Source organism: Ruditapes philippinarum, unplaced genomic scaffold (genome assembly GCF_026571515.1).
Source record: "Ruditapes philippinarum isolate M1 unplaced genomic scaffold, ASM2657151v2 ctg3509_1_1_1_1, whole genome shotgun sequence".
Classification (NCBI taxonomy): domain Eukaryota; kingdom Metazoa; phylum Mollusca; class Bivalvia; order Venerida; family Veneridae; genus Ruditapes; species Ruditapes philippinarum.
Window position 1 is genome coordinate 24,162 of NW_026860954.1, and position 25,545 is coordinate 49,706.

The 25,545-nt window shown below is 33.6% G+C and overlaps 1 protein-coding gene across 1 annotated transcript; it reads right to left on the reverse strand.

The window, feature by feature from the left end:
* Positions 1-25,544, reverse strand: LOC132714017 (gelsolin-like protein 2). The gene is made up of 11 exons (XM_060696750.1): positions 25,397-25,544; positions 24,351-24,457; positions 23,561-23,634; positions 17,925-17,999; positions 10,534-10,605; positions 9,956-10,083; positions 9,270-9,489; positions 7,938-8,024; positions 5,985-6,155; positions 3,310-3,405; positions 1-890 (listed from the first exon to the last, which is right to left on the reverse strand). Exons 2-11 carry the CDS (start codon positions 24,436-24,438, stop codon positions 792-794), a joined length of 1,110 nt encoding a protein of 369 aa, XP_060552733.1. The 5' UTR covers positions 24,439-24,457; positions 25,397-25,544; the 3' UTR covers positions 1-791.
* Position 25,545: the final 1 nt, after the last annotated feature.

The following is a 25,545-nucleotide window of genomic DNA, read 5'->3' on the forward strand; positions in this document are numbered from 1 at the left end:
TTGACAGTGATTTATGATTCCAATGCAACTTCACTTATCATAAAACTTTATTTATGATCATACAAGAATATTATCACATTATAAAAGTTTTGGTCTCAAGTACTAAGTGCACTTTACATAATAAGTAACATACAATACATATACAACGAAACATGGTCCCATAGTAGGTAAACAAAGAAAACAAATACAGAAAAAAAAATATACTAAAAAAAAGAGGAAAATTTGAGTAGATAAACTGGGCTGCTTAAATGATAAATCCGTTCATGCATTTTTATCAGCATTAATTTCTTAGAAATAAGAACCCCCCCCCCCCCCCCCCCCAAAAAAAAAAAAAAAAAAAATCAAAGTAAATTTATTTTACATATCACACATAAAATCATTATCAATACCACAACATTACAAATTTCTGCTTATAGATGCAAACTCTTCAACAATATAGACCTAAACTTTACTCTTTTTTCCCCAATCCTTTGTACCTAAATATTTGTCTAAATTAGTCTTGTTGGACAAATGTATAAAATCAAATAAATAAATAATAGCAGCTTCAGGAATTAGAGCAATTACAAATATAGCATTACTAAAGACAATAGCAATATTAAGACTTAACAACAAAAGATAACCAAAACAAAAAGAATACAAATGGCAGCTTATGTCAATACATAGAATTTTAACAAGTTTGTGATATCAGAATACAAAATTATAAAAATTGTCAGTTTTTCCCCCCTACATTAAATATTATTAACGGCTATTCTATTTTCCTCCCCCGGTATATATAACAGTTTTGTTGTTTTCTAAGCTGCAATAGCCATCTGAAACTGGGCATCCTGTCTGCCACCCTCTGCTAAACAGCAGACTGGTACCAAGGGATGATTAGTTTTCTGTAGAAAATTCTGGAATGATACAAAAAAGGTTAAACAGTTAATTAAGTAACATTTCACAACTTTTTTCCATAAAATAGTATGATCTGATTGCACGATAAACTGAAAACTTAATTGATATTTGTTCACTTAATGGATTTAAACTTTAAAAATAAAAAAATAAAATATGAAAATAAAAAGCATTTAAGTGTACAGTAAAGACTGTCTTAGCGACCCCTGTATATAGCGACGTTCTGTCTTTACTGACCATAGTTAGGTGCGCCGAACAGTATTTACTATATAAATGGTCTGTATGTAGCGACTCCCTGTCTAGTCCGTACAACGACCATGATTTAGTCACCCGTTACGGTATTTGAGCCGTGAACAGCGACTTTTGCAAGGGGAGCAAGGCTTGAACTAGGTGACGACATTGGCGAAGAAGTCGCCTTCGGATCAGCGACTTTGCCTAAAACAAACTTCAAATAGATTTTGAAGTCGCCCGATTTTTATAATTTTCCGTCATACTTATTTACGCCGCTAGGTCTGTTAATAATTTGTTTACCTCTCAATTACAACCAATTACCGTTAATCCGCTAATTAAGAACGCGTGTCAACATCAACAAAGTTAAATACACGCCGCAAGGCAAGAGTTCACTATGTTTATCTTTCTTATTACGTATTCATGCGATTGACGAATCAGAACGCGCGTTGTATCTACGGCAGTTTGCATTGACCAATCGGCGACACGCTAATACACTGTGGCTGTTTGTTGACAATTATACAAAATGGCGACAGATTCAATCAATTTTCGCCGATAGAATGATTAAAGACACCTGCATATACATAATTGCTGCGGTGTTTTGGCGAGTAAAGATAAACAATGCCAAACGTCTTAAAGGTGTGGTTATGTTTGAAACCTCGATTGTTAATTTTTTTCGGAGCACTTATCTGTAGAAATTGTGTGAAGATTTGTAATTTTTTTTTATTATTTTTGTTTTATTAATACATTGAACTCCGTAAAGTAAACAGGCTGATTATACAAAATTAAATGTCTCTACAGTAACATCTCATTAGTAAAATTGAAATTAAACATTTTTTTACAAACAGATTTATCAATATAAATTACATTTTAATGAATATGTAACTTTTAAATACTAATGTTATGGTGTAGATTATAATCTTAACCAATAATACATGCACTTTCAATATTCTCTTGTTTTTTATGAATGATATTTGATATGTTTAATATCAATAAAAATATAATTAAACCCTTAGTATGGTACTATCCTGCTTTTCAACAAAATATTGGTAGGATATGTTCATATATCCGATTTATGTAGAGACTGTCCACAGTGACTCCCTGTCTATAATGACCTTTTTTCTTTTCTCCCATCGAAGGTCACTGTAAACAGTCTTTACTGTAAATAGCTATAAATTTCCTGAAGATATTTTGTCTGGATTTTGAAAACGTCAAAAACTTGAAAAAGAATACTTTCACACTGTCTTTATGAAAGAAATATGCTTGTTTATTTTCTAAGAGCAAACTGCGCATGCACAAAGTGGCTACTCTTATATGACACAAAGTCACATAATCTATTTATCGAATATAATATATCATACAAAAAAGGAAATGAGTTCTTCCCTTACTTGTCAATCTATGTCGTAAAGCCTTAAATGTGACTAGATCATTCAGAAAGACATTATTGTTGTGTATACATGTTATGTGGTATTTTAAGTTTCTTCTATTTGGCATTTTATTAACTTGGGTGGTTCCAGTTTTCCTACTTGAATACTGTTTAATCACCCTTAGGATATGTTGCCTCCTTTCTATATTTGTCTTTTGACAAAATTTCTGTGTTATGTTTGCTGTCTGTTAAAGTCTTACATATTTGTGTGAAAAAGAATTAACAGACAACTTTGAAAATTTACCAAAACCTCATTTCATCATTTTAGACATATTGGAATTCTGAATTTGGATGCTATTATTCTGCCCATATACAATGAAGTTAAATATTCATGGCATTTAAATGTTGATGCATATCCAAATATCACATTAGCTAGGTCAATAGACTTGGAAATTCACCTCATTATCATGCGATTTTTGATTGGGTTTTACGTCACACTGACACAGTATAGGGCATATGGCGACATTGCAGAGTTACTGGTGCAGTAAGATCTCAGGTGCCCTTCGTGCATTATTTCAGGTACTATCCGGCACCTGAGTAGGACCACCTATATTCCCTAAGCTAGCTGGATAGGTTCCTCACATGAAAGACTAAAAAGCCCAGCGGGATTCAAACCCACAGCAGTTAAGGGTAAGTGGTTTAAATTCAATGACCTAAACCACTCGGCCATGGGTGCCCAATACATCATCATACAATAATATATTTTATAATATTGTATAATATAATATGGAATTAAACATTTTGCAATGTGGCAATTGAGAACTTACATGTGCATAACCCATTGCATTTCTTCTTTCCGCTTCACTGGCTCCTTTTCCTATCCAAACAAACAATGACTTCTTTGTGTCCAACAGGAAAACATCCTGTAACACATAAAATGATTTAATGGGTGATTGGTTTAATACAAAACTGTCTTAAAGAGTAATCTTATAGAATGGAAACATAAAAGGGAATGATTCAAACATGAAATAGTATGCAAAAGTAAACTTAACCTTATCTATCTATCTTCCATGAATGTCAAACCCCTTGCGGGGACGTAGACATCATTCTTCACTAATCACTTCAGAGACAGCTATGAGATGCAAGGGAATCAGGGAACCAGTCCCTAGCTCTTACTGAAAAGATCCCTTGGTTCTACGATTTCTACGCAGAAAATTTCAAACTGAAGTTGAATTTCCAGCAAGCTCAAAGATCGAAATTCAAAATTTTAAAATCCCGAATTTCGAGCTGGAGTTGAATTTTGGGCCAGTTCGAAGATCGAAATTCAAAATTCCCAAAACCCGAATTTCGAGCTGGTGTTGATTTTCTAGCCAGCTCTAAGATCGATATTCAAATTTTCAAAACCCATATACGTGGGTACATACTAGGATTACCTGGATTTATTACCAGTACACCTCTAATTAGGTGGGAAACACTGAAAGTGTCTCTAAACAAGAGGGCCATGATGGCCCTGAGGTCGCTCACCTGTATAAAGGCACCTGGAGCGGGGCCAGTTAAAACCCCAGGGCTTTTATTTGAACAAACTTGGAAGACACCCATTAGAAGATGTTTCATGATGTTAAGTTTTTACTACACACATATAATGAAAAACAACAATCTATCTCCCCCCTTCCCCCCTCCCCCCGGCAGGGCCTATTTTAACCCAAGGGCTTTTATTTGAACAAACTTGGTAAACACCCATAAGAAGATGTTTCATGCTAAACATCTAAGCTCTAGCTCATTGGGTTTTTTTCAAAGAAGTTTTTAAAGTTTTTGCTATACACATATAAGGAAAATCAATAACACCCGAGGCTGGGCCAATCTTGACTCCAGGGCTTTTATTTGAACAAAATTTGTAGACATTCACTAGAAGATGTTTCATGCTTAATATCTAAACTCTAGCTATTTGGGTTTTTTCAAAGAAGATTTTTTAAGTTTTTGCTATTCACATATAAGGAAAATCAATGACCCCCGGGGCGGGGCCAATTTTGACCCCAGGGCTTTTATTTGAACAAACTTGGTAGACACCCATTAGAACATGTTTCATGCTAAATATCTTAGCTCTAGCTCTTTGTGTTCTTTAAAAGAAGATTTTTTAAGTTTTTACTATATGCATATAGGGAAAATCAATGACCCCCTGGGGCGGGGCCAATTTTGACCCCAGGGCTTTTATTTGAACAAACTTGGTAGACACTCATTAGAAAATGTTTCATGCTAAATACCTTAGCTCTAGCTCTTTGGGTTCTTTAAAAGAAGATTTTTTAAATTTTTACTATATGCATATATGGAAAATCAAAGACCCCCTGGGGCGGGGCCAATTTTGACCCCAGGGCTTTTATTTGAACAAACTTGGTAGACACTCACTAGAAGATGTTTCATGCTTAATATCTAAACTCTAGCTATTAGGGTTTTTTCAAAGAAGATTTTTTAAGTTTTTGCTATTCACATATAAGGAAAATCAATGACCCCCGGGGCGGGGCCAATTTTGACCCCAGGGCTTTTATTTGAACAAACTTGGTAGACACCCATTAGAACATGTTTCATGCTAAAAATCTTAGCTGTAGCTCTTTGAGTTCTTTAAAAGAAGATTTTTTAAGTTTTTACTATATGCATATAGGGAAAATCAATGACCCCCTGGGGCGGGGCCAATTTTGACCCCAGGGCTTTTATTTGAACAAACTTGGTAGACACTCATTAGAAGATGTTTCATGCTAAATATCTTAGCTCTAGCTCTTTGGGTTCTTTAAAAGAGGAGTTTTTAAGTTTTTACTATATGCATAAAGGGAAAATCAAAGACCCCTGGGGCGGGGCCAATTTTGACCCCAGGGCTTTTATTTGAACAAACTTGGTAGACACTCACTAGAAGATGTTTCATGCCAAATATCTAAGCTCTAGCTCTTATGGTTTTTTAAAAGATATCTAAAGTTTTTTCTTTCGGTTGCTATGGCAACCAGAGTTCTGCATGGAATTAAATTCTTTGAACAATTTTTAAAGGTGACCACCAAAGGAACATTCCTGTGAAGTTTGGATGAAATTGGCTTAGTGGTTTATGAGGAGATGTCATTTAAAGTAAAAGTTTACGGACGGACGCCGGACGGACGGACGTCGGACGAAAAGCGATCACAAAAGCTCACCCTGTCACTTTGTGACAGGTGAGCTAAAAATCCCAAGGGCTTTAACATATGTGCGACCAGTGCAGATCCAGATCATTCTGCACATCCATGCAGTCTGATTAGGATCTCCACTGTTCACTTTAAATTCATAACAGAATTTCTGACTGAAGAACGAACAATGGAGATCATGATCAGACTGGATGGAGGGGCAGGTTGATCTGGTTTCTGCACTTTTGTAGCACATATGTTAAAACATGTATCCATGTGGTAAAGGGTAATATGTACTAATCCAGTAGTTACACGAAGCTAATTTAACACAATCAGGAAATATACATTTTATATTAGTGCACCTTGGTATCAAAGTCACCCATTGACACATCACCCTTCTTCTCCAGTTTATAATTCAGTTGACCGCTAGCATCGGAGAGACGGTAAAGTTCCTTCTGGTCATCCTGTGCAACAAAACCGCTAACATCGTCATCACCATCATCTTCCTCATCCAGGGACTTGAAGAAGTCGTGCTGTAATCAGCAAAATTACTATAACAACCAGATTCTTTAATATAAAATGTAGACATCTTAAATTCTATAACCATAAATGTACAAACAAGAGCTGTCACAGGAGACAGCCAAGCTCGACTAATAAAATACTGGACGCAGTAAGGAGGACAAAACTATGAAAGAAAAATCAATTATGTATTAATATGTATTAAGTTATAGTAAAAAAATAACATTTGTTAACATAAATTCCAAGATCAAGGGAAATAATTCTAGAAATAGTCACGCTAGAGTTATGAACCTTGTCACACAACATGTGTGTTATGATAAGAAATATATATTTGAAGTTTGAAGTAGATACCTTAAAAAGTAAAGAAGTTATAATATTTCTTAAAGAAAATCCTAAGTTCAAAGAGAGATAAATCTGTGAAAATTGCTTCAAAAGTTATGAACATTGTCACATAAAATGTAATTGATGATAAGGAATAAGTATTTGAAGTTTGAAGTAGATACCTTTAAAACTAAAAAAGTTATAGTAAAAAATAACATTTTTCTAGTAAAAAAATCTAAGTTTATGGGGAGATAATTCTTGCAATATTGGTGCTAGAGTTATGAACCTTGTCACATAAGATATGGATGATGATAAGGTACATATATTTGAAGTATGAAGTTGATCCCTTTAGAAATAAATAAGTTACAGTAAAAAATAATATTTTTTTAAGGAAAATTCTAAGTTCAAGGGGAGATAAATCTGAAATTATTTGTGCTAGAGTTACGAACCTTGTCACATAAGATGGGGATGATGATAAGGTACATATATTTGAAGTATGAGGGTGATCCCTTAAGAAATAAAGAAGTAACAGTAAAAAATATTATTTTTTAAGGAAAATTCTAAGTTCAAGGGGAGATAAATCTTAAAAATATTGGTGCTAGAGTTATGAACCTTGTCACATAAGATGGGGATGATGATAAGGTACATTTATTTGAAGTATGAGGTTGATCCCTTAAGAAATAAAGAAGTTACAGTAAAAAATAGTATTTTTTAAGGAAAATTCTAAGTTCAAGGGGAGATAAATCTGAAAATATTGATGCTAGAGTTATGAACCTTGTCACATAAGATGTGGTTGATGATAAGGAACATATATTTGAAGTTTGAAGTTGATACCTTAAGAAATGACAAAGTTATAGTGAAAAATATTTTACTGCACCAAAACTTTAATCTGAAATCTGGACGCGGACGCCGACGCCGGGGCGAGTAGGACAGCTCTCCATATACTTCGTATAGTCGAGCTAAAAATAGCAACATACTATAGAATTACTTGTCTATACATCAATCATTGGGACTTCTTGCTAATTTAAGTTATAGGAGGGGTTTTTTGGTGTGTTTTTTCACAATGTTAATTTGATGCTTGTTCTTGTAATAACAGTAATGTGATGCTTAAAAATCAGCATCTTACAATATCATTTCATATGTAATCACAAATAGTACACAATTAGACAAGAAACAATAATATAAGATGCATGTATATAAGAATAGACAAACTTGTGAAAAGATTTTTTACGTGTTTCTCAGCCCAATTCAAGTTATTTTTTTTATCAAAACATTTATTCGAGAACATGGAATAAACAAATGATTTGAAAATATTCACACAATTGAATTATTCCTCCAAACCTGCATGGTACAAAAATTGTGAAAAAAAAAAATGCGTGTCATGTCAATAAACCGCTGTGGAGACCCTTTAGCGTGTCTCATATAAATACCATATCCTCAGATAAACATTGTAGAGAAAAAAAGCAATCATTTACCCCAGGTTCAGTACTACCCTCATCAAGGGTCTCAGTGTTTGGTCTTCCATTTCTTTCACTTTTCAACTGAATCAAGAACTGCATTGCCTGAAAGTCATTATAAACTTTATATACCCCATACAACATGTATTTCAGTTTCATAATACTGAACATTTGTTGTTTTTAGTTTTGTTTTGTTTTTGTTGTTATTGGGTTTTATGTTGCATCAACACAGTATAGGTCATAATATGGCAATTTTCTAGCTTTACTTGGTGGAGGAAGACCTCAGATGCCTCTCAGTGCATTATTTCAGGCACAAACGGGCACCAACCACCAACATTCTGTACTCAAGCTGGATAGCTTTCTAACATGAAAGAATATGAAGATGTTTGAGTGGCTCGAACCTATAGTGGTGAGAGGCAAGTGGTTTGAAGGATCTAACCTGTACGAAAAATCAGCATGGCTTTTTTGAAAATCAGGTCCGATTCAGCCCTGTTTTGAACCAGAATTGGCAAAATCAGGGTGAAAAAGACATGGACCCTGAATTAACCACTTGAACATTTGTTACATTGGTTTTCAATGAATAATCATAACATACAATGCTGCTGTAATTTTTATTGAGTAATATAAATTTTTCCTCAAATAAAAGAATATTGTTGTAATTTATAAATTTAATTGTTTTAAGGGTTTTTAACAGGTTACATAGTTATATGTTTGTATAAATGTTTGTTTGCAACATAACAGTAAGGGTTACATTATAAGATATAAATTTTTTTTTGACAGGTTATATGGCCCTATATAAAAATATCTTTGTATATATCTCAAAGGTTATATTTCATACAACCATTTATATATTGCTATTAACCTGTCAAGAATATTTATAACGAATTTACTTCCTCTTTAGAGACAAAAAGTTTTTTTTAATAAATTGACAGCAGCCAGTTATACAAAACTATGTAAATGTCACGATTAGCCAATGAAAAGTGACGTTACAAATATGCAGTATTATAAAACCTTACAAAAAGTTAAACCTCAGCCATATAACCTGCTAAAAAACAACTTAACTATACAATACAGTCACTTCTTTTGACTATAAGGACTCCCGGGATGATCATATTTTACTTAAAATCAAGGAACAAGGACAATATGCAGAAAATCTGTTTCTGAAAGTTAATTTGTTCTATTTCCAAACTAAAATATTGCAAGGCAAAATACCTGTAAACAACATTATACATTTTCACCTTAATTTTGAGTTATTTGCATTTAAAAAATAACTAAGTCAGTATGGTATAGATTTTCATTTAAACAATTAATTAAAGAAATTGGTATGGTATGGTAGAGGAATTAACATACCTTCATCCTCTCATCCTTATTACTGCCACTACCATTCCATTGATAAATCTTAAGTCCCTGATCTAAGATAAACACATCACCAGAGTTCAGACTCTTTTTGTTACGGGTTACCTCCCTTACTTCTACATTCTTTCTGGTTCCTGAGAAGTGGAGAAGGCGAGGAGTGTACTCCTCTGGTTTAACCTTCCTGAATCCCGTATCGGCACCGCCTTTCATTATTCTGGAAATTGATGTGACCAAAAAAGTTGAAAGTTATTTTCATGCATTTTGTTTATATCTTGAATTATTGGAGGGTGGGTGGGGGAAGAGGTGTTGTGGGTTGTAGTCATGCCTGCCTTTTATACAATTGTTCTTCACTACTGCATGTTACAAACATTCTATAGGTACCTAAATATATGTAACAACCTTGAGCATATGAAATAATTCATCATGTTTGAAATATTGAATATACCATGCGATTTCTTCTTCAGTAAAGATTGATGGAAAGGTTGGGCAACTCCTTTATAAGTTCAAGTACAAGATATGCAAAAAGAAAACAAAATGAGTCAATAATATAAATGAACTGGAGTGAAAGCCACAACAAATGTTTTAAGACTACATAAAATGCTTTAAAAGTAAAAAAACTATTAAATCATTCATGAATACTCTTGTTTAAACTGGTGAGATAAACAAAAAGAAATATTTACGTGATGGTCTTGAAATAGCTCTTGAACATGTCAGATTCGAACCCCTGTACCTCCCTATGCTGGACAGGTTTGTCATTGAGGAATGTGTCCAGCTCTACAGTCTTGTATGCTGCTGTACCATACTCATCCTGTTATAAAATTTAAACAAAATAATCCTGTTAGATAGTTTGTCAGTCAAAGGGCAATAACTCTGTCATAAGTTGCTATTGACTTCTTCCTGTGGTGACAACATTAGTCACATAAATTAGCAGTCTGGCCAGGTTTTATATTGTTGGCAGACTTATCTCAAATTTTACTTAAAATCTCCAAAAGTGATAATAAAAAGTTTCAAAATGTAAACTGGACAAGTCTATTAAAGAAATTTTAGGGGGGATATGGGTTAATGAGGATGTTTAATTCAGTATATATTTTATAAAAGGGCCGTAATTACTTATAAAGTACTTTTAATCTTTTATCAATTCAGGATACAAACAACAAGGATTGTTGTATGTTTGATTGTAAATGTACTTTAAATCACTGTTTATCTAAATATATTAAACAATGTATTATTCTCCCCTGAATATAATTCTTAAACTGACCTGTGTACTTTGTGAACCAATCCAGAAATGGACATCATATTGTAGCTCTTCCTCATCATCATCTTTATAGGTCTGGAAGAAAAAAATACACTTTATCATTTGTAATGTGTGTAATTATGATGCACTGGAACACCTTGGACAGAAAAAAAAACTTGTCATCAGGTTTTATAAGAATCTTACACCTGCTGTCGGTACAGACTGGAATATCTAGCTCGAGGGTAACTGTTTACAATAAACAAGGCTCTGCCGAGTTTCCGCTAACAGTTACCTTAGAGAGCTAAATATTCCTGTCTGTGACAACAGTCTGTGGTTGATTCTTTTTCTTGCATGTTACAAATTAATGATATTATACGAAAAGAAATTACGAAACTCAGTTTTTTCATTTAGCATTTTTTCTTTAAGTAGCGTATGAATTATCAACTTCATTCATAATGGCACAATGACGTCTTTCTAAGAACGCAGTTCATTTATAAAAGTTGCGTGGGAAAGATGTCAATTAATGCATGCGACTAAATGTCTTACAAAATACAAAGGTGTAAGACAGGTTTTTCTAGCAATGGTGTAAAAAGTAGATAATCCTGTCTGATGTGCAAGAATAAACAAATAAGGCATGGACAGAACAAACAGAGTTGAAAACCTGATACATAAAATAGAATGGAATGCAAGAGATGAATACTGGTAAACAATTGTAAAAGTCTTACATACGGTGAGGAAAAATGACATAAAAAGTGTCAATATAATTTTAAAATTATTATGTCATTTAGACAGAATATGTTAAAATTGACTCCATATATTAAAATTGATGGAGGACTCTTAATTTACCGGGAAGATAAATTATATCAAAGTATCCAAAGTCGAGAAAACAAAATGTTAGGAGAGTAATTATCACTTTATTTGCAATCATGTGGCTTTACACTGAAAGCACCCAGCAGATTGTTATAAATCATTAAGAATTGAGGAAACAGGATGTTTAGAACAGGACACAAAACTATAAAAGGTGAAACAAGGCATTAATAAATGGCAAAGTGAAATTAAATAAAAGCAAAAAATATTGTATAACAGAAAGTCACTGAACTCAGGATGCAAACTTTATACATTTGTTATCATTTTAAAATCAGCTTGTAAACTGATTGAATGGATAATTCTGTTCATAAATTATCCTGGTACGTAAGTGGTCAAGTCAAGTATTTGCAAGATTTGTGTGATGATATCATCCTTATGATGTTTAAAGTTTCAATCTCCCAATTTTGACAAGACCTGTCATCATTTTAAAGGGACTCCACTGAGGTTTTTTGACATGGAAGGAGCCGAAATAATCTTTTGAGATTAATGTTCCATTTAATGTGGGTCAGGACCAACAAGTTGTGCGCAAAATTTCAGATCATACACTCACTATGATTTTTCAGAATAGTTATTCTAATTGGGGAAATAACCAAAATTAAAACGCTTTTCATTAAATTTTGATTCTAGCTGTGAAAAGCACAAAAATATGACTTTCAATATTTTTGAGTATTTATTTTTGAGTAATTTTTTATACCGTATCTCTTAAAGTGCCCCAGCTGATCTTAATGTAAGAAATCAAAATTTTATGTTTTTAGGCTTTTAAACCTCAGTGGAGTTCCTTTAATGGAAAATTTCAAAAGGCTTAATAGGAAACAGTGCAAACAATGATCTTAGTCTACACTGCAGGTCACATGGGTTGATTAAGTAACGGCCAGCAGGCCTGATTTGATATGATTAATACTTATCATATGTATTTCACATGAATCCAAATGATGAAAACCACATACATTGTTTAGGACAATTGATAGTTAGGGGTGTAACTTAAGCCCAGTCACACTAGAGCTTACGACCAGTGAAGACCAGTTCACGATCACCAGTGACCTCTGGTCGCGGACAATCTTTAAAACGTCTTACGACGATCATCGGTGATCTTTGACAGTCGCAGGCTATCTTATTTAGGTCCCACGACCAATTTAAGTCGTAGAGAGGTTTTTGAGCTTGCACAAAACCTCCTTGCGATCAAACAGGTCGCGAGTGATCTTATAATGTCTTAGGCTGCCGCACGATGGTCGTTCAGAAGTGTGACAATCTTACGACAGTCTTTTCAAATTGCCACTAGTCACTGATAATCTTGAGTAGTCTTTAGTAATCGTGTGATGGTCGTACGACTAGTTGTATGTGATCGCATGACAGGTCACGGGTAGTCGTAAGTAATCCCACACAATCTTGAGACCATCGAACGTTTGTTCATGACCTGTCGTGCGATTGTCAATGATGACTGGTCTTACGATAGTCGCAGAAGTAAATTTATACGTGCAAAAATGGTTTCGGTCGCAGACAATCGCTGATGATCGTCAGTTTTACAAGTCGCCGGTGGTCGCAAGTAATCTTAAGCTCTAGTGTGACTGGGGTTTTACTGAAACTTAATAATAAATAATTTATTTCAAAATCCACACAATCAAATTTTATAACATGAAGTTGCTTGTTTTCAATATTATTTTTCCCTTTCTTTATCTTTTAGCACTTATTTAACAGAGGAAATAATGATTTTACTACTTCCTTGCATAACAAAATGAGATAAAGAATATTACATTTGTTGCCATTTTATATAAGATACATTTAAGTACAGCACTTTCCTTGACTAAATGTTTAATATTAAAGCCTAAACAGTTAATGTATTACAAAATGCCAATTCAAAATTATATTTTCCTTTATATTTAAATTCTACCAGATAATAAAGTCAATAACAATTTTTCTCAAACAGTGACAATGGCATCTTGGTGTAGTATCAATAAACAAGAGTGCCTTCACGGCCAGATTATACAGTCTACATGGAAGAGATTTAACTACCAGAATATTTTCAGAGTATTTTTTGTACTACCTAATGATCATTGCTGTACAGTTTCATGAAGATCTACCAAGTGGTGGAGGAGAAGTTGTTTAATGTTAATTTTTCTAACTTTGTAGGTTATCTGTTCTGAGGACCAGAACCATTTAAGCAATTTATCTGGATCATTCCTGTATAGTTTCATCACTATAAGCCAGGAAAGAAATTTAGATGGTGATGTTGTTTTAAAGTAAAAATATCAATGACGGAAAACCAAGAATGGATGAGAGGGTATAACAATGAACAGCTCACCTTGAGCACTTGTTCTCTGACTGGTGAGGAAAAAATAATTAAAAAAGAATGATATTTTTGTTTCTCCTGAAAATGATTTTACAAAATAATAAAATTATAAACTTTCACACAAGAATTTAGCTTGTATACTTAAGAGACACACAGTAAGTTCAACACTCAAACATGCAAAGTAATATATATTATTTTGTAGTTCTTTACAATTTGACAAATACTATATCAGATTTAAACAGGAGTATTTAGTGTCATACAAACTGTGAGAAAATATAGAAAATTTAAACAAAGAATGTTCACAGGATAGTTTTAATGTTATCTAAACACATCAGAGATTATCTTCTTCCTTGGTATCTTATATTTTACAACCTAGACCACAAACTATCTCAAGTAACTATTCAATCTTTACACCACATGTCAAATACTGTTGAAAATTTACTGCAGGCAGTGTATAAAGGTAATAGCGCTTTCCAAAAATAAAAACACAAGTAGTTTCACAAACAAAACATTTGCTGCTAGCAAAAGTTGTTTAAATCTGTAATAAGGAAGTTCATGAACACTAAATATCAAGGGTTTGCTGTAAAACAAGTGTATTTCATCCATTTTGCCATACGAGTTACACCTATAATGCACCAATTGCCAAAAATGCAGACCAGGTTTGATTGCTCTGTTCATGGAAGTCAACAATTCTATCCACTTGTACAACCAAGTTTAGATATTATGCTATTTTATGTATAGGCAATATATCCTCTCTTTATGCTTGATTCTGACCCATAAGTGTCTAAGTATTCAGCATGTAGGTTGGTGGTGGACTGGTGGTGCTATTGGTAGTTTTCAATCCGGATCATGGCAGTTAGTCACTTTGAATTAAACAGAGCACATTTCAGCTACTGCATTGTTCCTAAGTGCAGGTTGTCAAAGGTTGTACTAGTTGCTTTCACTTTCACAAGGAACTTATAACTTCTGTACTTGCCAGAGCAGAGGTACAGTGCGAATGACCACTTAGAAAGGATTTCATGATCAATCACAACAAGTGACCTGCACCGTTGGGGAAAAGAACCCAGATCACCCAAATCACAGTCAAACGCTCTAGCTATTGAGCTAACCAGACAGTGCTCAGCATATAGTTTTTAAAATCAAAAATGTTTAAACATGGGAGCTGATATGTTGCTGATTTACATAATTATGCAAACTCAAAATTTATCACCAACCAATTGAGCCAACAGAGTTGATCCGGAAGTAGTCTAATTGCCCTCATTTTGATTTTTTGATTGATAATACAGGAATGTGAAAATATTTACAGATTAAATCAGCCATCAACGGGTAAGAAGGATAACCTACTTGATTAATTTTAATCAGTTTGATTATAACAGGAGCTCAACCTATTAGATTTTGTCATTTATTTGTAAGTATGACTTGTACACTTCCTGAACAAACCAGTACCAGTGTCATTTTTAGGACGATGAAAATAAACTTCAAATATCATAGTGTAGGCCACAAATGGATGTTAAATTATTTTTTCATACCATATACAAACTATACTGTGTGTCAGTGATTTTTCAACAAAGGCCTATAAAAGGTCTCTTTCCAGTACAAGTTTTCTTTAAAATCATGCAGTTTTCCCAAAAAATCTGAACTTACACCAGTCTTTTTTACTTCCCAAATTAGCAATTTTAGCCATAATTTTTCACCCCCCCCCCCCCACACAAAAACATTGAGTTTGTGCCAAATAAATATACTTACTGTACCAGGGGTGTCATATTAATTATTTGTATTGCACAGGTTGTCTAATAAGACAAGTGAAATGTTTTCCAGAATTTATGTTTAATTAAAATTATTAACATCAAGTAAAAAAATGATTCAGATAAAAGGGACAAGTATTTCATTAAAAAATAAAATTTCATCAAACTTTTCAAAAAACAGGCAGAAACACTGACACAAAGTTCTATCTATTTTTCCCCCTTTTCCCCATTTTGTACCTCAATAATGAGAATCTTAATCAAGCAGGCATATTTTTACCAGATGTCATTAATACTATTTTTTATACACATGAACATAAATAATTCTTGATTAACCTACACATACAGAAAATTTTCAAGGGCAAAGAGGTTATTTTGTACTTTTTTTACTTTATAAAAAACATTTAATTTACAATTTAAAACAGGAAGCTATATATTAAGAAGACTCTAGGCATGAAGGGAGTGGATTTTTTTTTTTCAGATTTATGTACCATTTGTTGTAGATCTGGACCAGTATTTAAATGTCACTAAAATTTAAAATCCTTGGTTCATTTTGTTTTTACAGAATAATTATTTAAAATGATAACAAGAGCACCGCTAGGCGGAGCATTATATGCCCGAAAGTGATTTTTTTTTTTTTTAGTAAAGATGAAGCATTTGTAAGACATGGGAGTAAAATAAAGTATTACCTCCTTCAAATAACAATCCTCCTTTGAAGTTTCAATATTGTGGTCCAAATGGAACTTTAAGTTATGCCCCAGAAACTGTTTTCAATTCTAAGGTTAAAGTGACCTTGACCTTTGACCTTGTGACCCCAAAATCATTAGGGGTCTTCTACCCAATATGGACAATCATCCTTTGAAGTTTAAACACAGTAGGCCAAATGATACTTAAGTTATATTCCGAAAACTGTTTTCAGTTTTAAGGTAATAGTGACCTTGACCTTGTGACCCCAAAATCAATAGGGGTCTTCTACCCAATATGGACAATCATCCTATGAAGTTTGAATATTGTGGGCTGAATGGAACTTAAGTTATGCTCAAGAAACTGTTTTCAATTTCTAAGTAATAGTGACCTTGACCTTTGACCTTGTGACCCCAAAATCAATAGGGGTCTTCTACCCAATATGGATAATCATACTATGAAGTTTGAACACTGTGGGCCAAAAAGAACTTAAGTTATGCTCAAGAAACTGTTTTCAGTTCTAAGGTAATAGTGACCTTGACCTTTGACCTTGTGACCCCAAAATCAATAGGGGTCTTCTACCCGATATGGACAATCATCCTATGAAGTTTGATCACTGTGGGCCAAATGGAACTTAAGTTATGCTCCGGAAACTGTTTTCAGTTTTAAGGTCATAGTGACCTTGACCTTTGACCTTGTGACCCCAAAATCAATAGGGGTCTTCTACCCAATATGGACAATCATCCTATGAAGTTTGAACACTGTAGGCCAAATGGAACTTAAGTTATGCTCCGGAAACTGTTTTCAGTTTTAAGGTTATAGTGACCTTGACCTTTGACATTGTGACCCCAAAATCAATAGGGGTCTTCTACCCAATATGGACAATCATCCTATGAAGTTTGAACACTGTGGGCCAAATGGAACTTAAGTTATGCTCCGGAAACTGTTTTCAGTTTTAAGGTCATAGTGACCTTGACCTTTGACCTTGTGACCCCAAAATCAATAGGGGTCTTCTACCCAATATGGACAATCATCCTATGAAGTTTGAACACTGTAGGCCAAATGGAACTTAAGTTATGCTCCGGAAACTGTTTTCAGTTTTAAGGTCATGGTGACCTTGACCTTTGACCTTATGACCCCAAAATCAATAGGGGTCTTCTACCCAATATGGACAATCATCCTATGAAGTTTGAATATTGTGGGCCAAATGGAACTTAAGTTATGCTCCGGAAACCAAATTGCTAACGGACGGACGGACAGACGGACGGACGGACGGACGCCAGGGGGTATAACATAATATGTCCGAAATTCTTTCGGGCATATAAAAAAAGAATAATTTAAGGATAATGACAAAATACTAAATCATTAGATCTGTACAAACTGCCAAAAAGCAGCAGATGAAAAAGAATGGTTCAAGTAATTGCAAAAGACTACGAGTAATTTCTGGAAACCAAAAATAAAATGCTTTTGAGAAATATACATAAAAGCATTTCTGAGACATAACGGGCCTTTAAAGTACCATATTTAGGTCTATCAAAATGGGTTTGACTTTTATGGGAAAACAAACAAATAGGCCACGTCCTGACAAAACCAACGTAATGCGATTGCGACCAGCATGGATCCGGACCAGCCTGCGCATCTGCGCAGTCTGATCAGGATCCATGCTGTTCGCTGTCAGTTTCTCCACTTGTAATAGAGATGGTAAGCGAACAGCATGGATCCTGATCAGACTGCGCGGATGCGCAGGATGGTCTGGATCCATGCTGGTCGCAAACCCACTATGTTGGTTTTGTCGTGACGCGGCTCAAATGATTTAAAGCAACTACAAAACTTACATTCAGAATGATGTAAGAATCACCATTGTAGAACTTTCCATAGTCCTCTTTGGGCCATTGTGTCACCTTAAAGTTCTGAAATAAACAATATCATTTATCATACATCATCATTCTATAGATGCTAAAATACAAGAGAAAAATAAGGAGGAACTGCATAGCAACAACTTACAGTGTTTAATTTGAAAAGCAGTTTTATTTGAATTGGTTTTAACACAATATCACTCTTATTTACAACTGCTTATACAGTACTATCGAATGACCATTAAGTGACCATATATCTCCCAATACAACAGATTTACCAACAAATACTTGGTATAAATTTATAAATGTAAACAAAGTCAACTAGCTGTTATATGTATCTGAAATAATTTATGAGCTATCATTTTCTACTATATATATAAATATATGATCACACTTTCAGTATAGCAGCTGTCATCAGTTATATACATGTAGTCTATAAAATTTAGTGGCAAGAAAATAATTTACTTATACATGTACTTGTATATAGGTATTTTTTATGATACTGATGGACATGATGAAAAATTGCAAAAAAAACAAACTTAAATGAACTTAATCATTATATATCTTTCTGCTTTACTTGTACATATATATATTTAATCAGTTGACATTTTCTCGCCGTTGCGAAGCTATATGTATATCATCAATAATATAAATGTAATATCGTAGCTTTAATTTATATTTAATTGCACTTATGAATCAATATTAAAACATGTTTATATGCATACCACAATGCATTGTTGTTCAATATAACAGACTCTGTGAATTATTCACTTTGACATTAAATTGAAGCATAAATGTTTGATTGTTTTCATGCAATCTGATTTTTACACAGTTTAGGTCATAATTCTCAGCAGTCCATCAACCTTAAATACCGGCTAATTGTGGACAGATCTCAACAGTCAACCAACATTATACCAGTTAAATATGGACAAATCTTGGTAGTAGATCAACCTTAAACTGGCTTATTGTGGACAACTATCTTGTAACTTCCAATTTCTCCGCAAGTGACCAACTACTTATCCCACTTGATTTCTAAAATCAGCGGTGAGAGACAAATGACCATAAGATTCAATATCCGAACAGACTTGCCTCAGGATCAAACCAGGGACCCAATGCTCTTAATCCTAATGAAGCTAATTATGTGGTCTGAACCATGAATTATTAGTTGAATGGATTTAATCATTTTTAGTGCCTTAACAGTTCTACACACAAAAGTTAAGCCTAAACAGATCGCCACACAAACCTGACTACATGTTTACACTGGCTGTATATACATTAAAGTGTCTGGTTAACAGAGCTACTTCCAATGTTTTTCTTCCCCAAAATGGTGTCCCAAAACTTTTCAAATGCAATTTAAAATTTGGCTGAAGGTGTGACTGTTTTTATCCAAACAATAGCTCTAAAAACAAACTAAAACTGTTTTTATCCAAACAATAACTCTCTCAAGCTATAACAAAGTCTGCAAGATTTCCTAATTTGGTGCTTTTGACCTTTAAGTTTCCAAAAAGGTAGGAGTTCCCAAAAAGGTAGGAAAAACACAGCATGACCAAGCGGTTAACATGTCAAACTAAGAAATTTAATGATCGCTAGCTGCACAGGTTCAATCCCTATCAGAGGCAAATTGTTGCTTCCTTGAGCAAGAAATTTTACACCCATTGCTAAGTACTGGTTGGTTCCAGGAATGGATTCAAAGTGTGACTTAAATAGCTTCCTACACAATCAAACTAAAATAAATTCTGTATAAACCAAACACACTTGTCGTAGCATAGGAAAGTCAAAATTATTGCTCAGTCAATGCATGTATCATCATAAAATATTCTCTAACCTAAATGTTTTTAATGAAAACCAAAATTATTGCTCAGTCAATGCATGTATCATCATAAAATATTCTCTAACCTAAATGTTTTTAATGAAAACCAAAATTATTGCTCAGTCAATGCATGTATCATCATAAAATATTCTCTAACCTAAATGTTTTTAATGAAAACCAAAATTATTGCTCAGTCAATGCATGTATCATCATAAAATATTCTCTAACCTAAATGTTTTTAATGAAAACCAAAATTATTGCTCAGTCAAGGCATGTATCATCATAAAATATTCTCTAACCTAAATGTTTTTAATGAAAACCAAAATTATTGCTCAGTCAATGCATGTATCATCATAAAATATTCTCTAACCTAAATGTTTTTAATGAAAACCTGCTAAACATATTTTGTACAACAATTATGATAATATAATGTATAAATACTTGTGGAAACATTTTGCTGTTTGAATGCAGCTGCAGGCACAGATGTTAAGTACTGTAGGAAGTTGATATGATATGTTGTATAATATTAAAATTCTTTGTAGTTTCTTTTAACAACCAGTATTAACTTCAAAAGCAACGTTTCTTACTTTTTTATATGAAATATCTTTCATCAAAATAACCACTAATAAACCAGTTAATGGACTCTCAACACAATTATATTTCAGGAAACAAATATTTATATCATTACGGTATATCACTGTGTGTATTACTAAAGCACATGTTTTTAGTTTTTAGGATACACATTACATAGTGATTTATAACACAGTATATTAGATGACATGGTATTTAACCTCTGTATGCTAGTAGCAAATTGTTAAACTTGTCCTGCCCAACATGGCCAACAATACTGAGTCAGGTCAACCTGTACATTGACCCTACAATACTGTTGTCAACTTATGTTACTTAAATATTTGTAAACGAACATGATTCATCCCTAAAATCAACAATGGATATTTCTGCATTCCAAAGTAGGAAAAGTCCACTTTACAGATTTATGCAGGGTTTTCAATTTTATCTGAGGCAACAGATGTGTCAAAGAAAACATCCTATTTGCCCAAGGGTCAAGGGGGATACAATATATTTTAAATATAATCTACACAGGCTGAAAGTAAAATCCATTATAAAAGTATTTTAAACAATGATATGGATCGCAAATCTGTCTATAAAATAATAATTAAAACCCTGAATATGGATTGGTGGAATGTTTACAGAGATTAGCAAAACCTAAAATAACTTATGTCTGAATGTAATAAGAATAGGACGGGAAAAACAACAAAAATCCACTACACTCCAAGCTTGCTGGCTTTAACTGATTCTACCCAAGCCACCAGTGCAGGCCAAGCTCAGCGGGCACAGCACATCCATGCCATCTGATCATGGTCTGCACAGTTCACTATTCAGTCATTAATTTTCAAAATTTTCACTAAAACATGATGAATGGCTATGTCTAAAGTCAGATGGACAGGTCCATTTAAGATATTTAGGGTGGTAAAGGTTAAAACAACAATGGATAATATTACTACATTTAAAGTAGGACAATCAAGTTGATTATAAGTATATGTACAGATGTTTAAAATGCGACTAGCAAAAAAGAATGAATAAACTAGAGGGCCATGATGGCCCTGAGGTCGCTCACCTGTATATAGGCCCCCCCACCCCCTGGCCAATTTTTACCCAAGGGCTTTTATTTGTTTATTTGAACAGACTTGGTAGAAACCCATAAGAAGATGTTTCATGCTAAACATCTAAGTTCTAGCTCATTGGGTTTTTTAAAAGAAGATTTTTAAAGTTTTTACTATACACATATAGTTAAAAACAATGACACCCCTGGGGCAGGGCCAGTTTTGACCCCGGGCTTTTATTTGAACAAACTTTGTAGATATTTACTTAAAGATGTTTCATGCTTAATATCTAAACTCTAGCTATTTGGGTTTTTTCAAAGAAGATTTTTAAGTTTTTGCTATACACATATAAGGAAAATCAATGACCCCCCCGGGCGGGGCCAGTTTTGACCCCAGGGCTTTTATTTGAACATACTTGGTAGACACCCATTAGAACATGTTTCATGCTAAATATCTTAGCTCTAGTTTATTGAGTTCTTTAAAAGAAGATTTTTTAAGTTTTTACCATATGCATATTGGGAAAATCAATGACCCCCTGGGGCGGGGCCAATTTTGACCCAAGGGCTTTTATTTGAACAAACTTGGTAGACACCCATTAGAACATGTTTCATGCTAAATATCTTAGCTCTAGCTCTTTGGGTTCTTTAAAAGAAGATTTTTTAAGTTTTTACTATATGCATATAGGGAAAATCAATGACCCCCCGGGGCGGGGCCAATTTTGACCCCAGGACTTTAATTTGAAAAAACTTAGTAGACACTCACTAGAAGATGTTTCATGCTTAATATCTTAGCTCTAGCTCTTTGGGTTCTTTAAAAGAAGATTTTTTAAGTGTTTACTATATGCATAAAGGGAAAATCAATGACCCCCTGGGGCGGGGCCAATTTTGACCCCACGGCTTTTATTTAAACAAACTTGGTAGATATTCACTAGAAGATGTTTCATGCTTAATATCTAAGCTCTAGCTCTTACGGTTCTTTAAAAGAAGATTTTTTAAGTTTTTACTATATGCATATAGGGAAAATCAATGACCCCCCGGGGCGGGGCCAATTTTGACCCCAGGGCTTTTATTTGAACAAACTTGATAGACACTCACTAGAAGATGTTTCATGCCAAATATCTTAGCTCTAGCTCTTTGGGTTTTTTAAAAGAAGATTTTTTAAGTGTTTACTATATGCATATAGGGAAAATCAATGACCCCCTGGGGCGGGGCCAATTTTGACCCCAGGGCTTTTATTTGAACAAACTTGGTAGACACTCACTAGAAGATGTTTCATGCCAAATATCTAAGCTCTAGCTCTTAGGGTTGTTTAAAAGAAGATATTTAAAGATTTTTCTTTCGGTTGCCATGGCAACCAGAGTTCTGCATGGAATTAAATTCTTTGAACAATTTTTAAAGGTGACCACCAAAGGAACATTCCTGTGAAGTTTGGATGAAATTGGCTCAGTGGTTTATGAGGAGATGTCATTTAAAGCAAAAGTTTACGGACGGACACCGGACGCCGGACGGACGCCGGACGGACGGACGCCGGACGAAAAGCGATCACAAAAGCTCACCCTGTCACTTTGTGACAGGTGAGCTAAAAATGTGAGAATGAAAATCAAATATTACAAAGAAAAGGTTTAAACCTAATAAACTATTTCACAAATGACTGCCCATGATGTGACCTGAACAGATCAAGAGGACACATTATGTATCTTATGAAAATATTTTCATACATTAATAGCATTCCTTTCATAATTCCCTATTGTTAAATCTGTAAACACTATACAAAAACTGTGGATTAACCATTGAAAAATAAGCTACATGTATATTAACATTTTTAGTTTTTAGGTCCATTGACAATAAAAAATAATAATAAAAAGATGCTTTATATAGAACTGTAAGTTGTTCCTGTTTTATTATTTTTTCTTTGTAATTAATAAAAAGAAGTTCTTTATTGTCAAGTATACAAAAATAAAAGTTATAGAAATCAGCATCCAAGGGCTTTAACTCTGTAAGTATCCAGTATCTCTCAAGTTAGGGTTCTTAGAAAAGTCTCCAGTGAATAACTTCAGTGATCCACAAGATATGATGTTGCATGTAAAACTAAGCTTTAATGTGAGAATGCTTGGTTGAGAGGGATTGCCCAACTTTAAGATACAAAGTGATTCAACAATAAAGTGTTTATATAACCAAACTTACCACAATTCTCCAGATCTGAATGCCAACTTCCTGACCTGCTTTCTGCCAAGCTGGCTCTGTGGCAGCAGATTCCTCTGAAATCAACAACATTAAAGCTATTACATGTACTATCCCACACATTGTAGTTGGAGCACTTCTTAAATAAAATGTCATCAAAAGATAAAATTTCACCACAGGCTTAAACATTAATATGGAACCAATTAATTAATACATGTCTTGTCAAACAAAAAAAAACATCTAAGTAAATTATTTGCATTGTTTACAGCATTGTTATTTTACACCACTTGTTTATCCTACTGTAATTTTAAGCCATTGCAACATTTTATTTTGTGAATATATTGACTTAAATTATACACACAAATGGAACAATTTTGCACTTGGTAATTGATTGCTGCACAATATATCATAGAAAATTATGTTTATAAGAAGAGACCAAAAAGAAGAATATATCTTGGTTATCTAGTTTAAAGATCTAAAGATTACTCAAATTATTGCGGGAAAACCTACAATACCATAAAAGTTTGGTTATTCCAGGGCTATAATTGCCTTAATGCCTATTGACTATCATTAAGTACAGAACAAAATATTAAACCTAAACATTTATGAAAAAATAATAATATACAAAACATTTTTTTCTAATAATGAACATAGATTTGGTCAACTATTGAAAAAAACAAACTTATGGATCAAACAATTTGACGATGTTAAATTTTGCATTTAAAACAATTTTGTATTTTAAAAGATAAAAGTTGCTCTATGGTATAAAAAAAAAAACCCCACTGAGTCTCACTTTTGATATTTTTCTCTGTGTCTGATCCAAACAATGCCAGATTAGAATCCTTCCAGTCATATTTCTTGGCTTTCCTTAATCCAGACATAATTGATGATTTCAAGGTTCTGAAAAGATTGAATTGAATGAATGAAATGAATGAATGAATGAATGAATGAATGAATGAATGAATGAATGAATGAATGAAATCATTCCAGCAATAATAACTGAAAATATCATATTCCATTTTCCAGCAACTATTAAATGGTTCAAGACAATACAAGCAATGATATATAGATCTGTACAATATTTAGACTACTACAGTAGTCCAGAGATGTAAATACATGTAGATGTTATCTATGTCTCTGAGCAGAGCACTTTTTTCCTTCTTTATTAAGGGCTGATGTTCGGCCCCTTCACAATTTCAAAAGAGATTTCACAAAATATAGGGACTTCATATTCAAAATTCATGAGTTTCACAAAATGCCAATAATCAAGTAAAACAGTATTTGCTTAAATGTTTACCAGCTACAATGTAGGTTAAAATATCCATGCACTAGAATTTTACACAGGTGAGATTTTACACAGGCCAGAAATTATAATAATGGCAAATTTTTTCCCCTACAAATTCAAGACATATCGCGTTTTTTTCACAAAATGAACAGGCCCAGGCCCCTTCACAGTTTTGACAAAAAAAAAAAAACCCCTACTGAGTAGTCATATTTATCAGTTTATAATTCTGTTTAAATTGTGCTTTAAACTGTTAAAGGTATAAAAGGTCTAATAAATGTTTCATGACTAGAGTAGAAACCTTATATTAATCCATTGGGTGATTTTCACTATCTCAACAGGAATGCCTCTGTTTTCCAATTGTCAAAAGAGATCAATGTACATGTATAGTCAGTCATAATAGGATAAATTTTCCTAATAGATATTCACTTCATCACCGGTAATAAAGAATCTTAATTATAGCAGCTATTTACAGAAAATATGCGAGGTAAAAGGCTTAAAATTCGGCATTTAATGATAAATTATCTATGCATTTTAAAGAAGAATATATGACATACCTTCTAACGTTTAAATCTAACCGCTCTTTGTGAAGTCTATCTCGCCACTGTACACCCACGAAAAATCTACTTCCGCAATGACTTGAGAATAGTCCATTTCAAAAGTAGGGGTGTTCATTCCATTTCACGTGCTGAAGATTAATGTGATA

Coding starts and splice junctions, on each gene's coding strand:
- LOC132714017 (XM_060696750.1), bottom strand. CDS start 24,438: ATGTCTGGATTAAGGAAAGCCAAGAAATATGACTGGAAGGATTCTAAT. Junction 3,406..5,984: donor TGGGTGACTTTGATACCAAG/GTGCACTAATAT, acceptor TATGTGTTACAG/GATGTTTTCCTGTTGGACAC. Junction 891..3,309: donor ATGCAATGGGTTATGCACAT/GTAAGTTCTCAA, acceptor GTATCATTCCAG/AATTTTCTACAGAAAACTAA.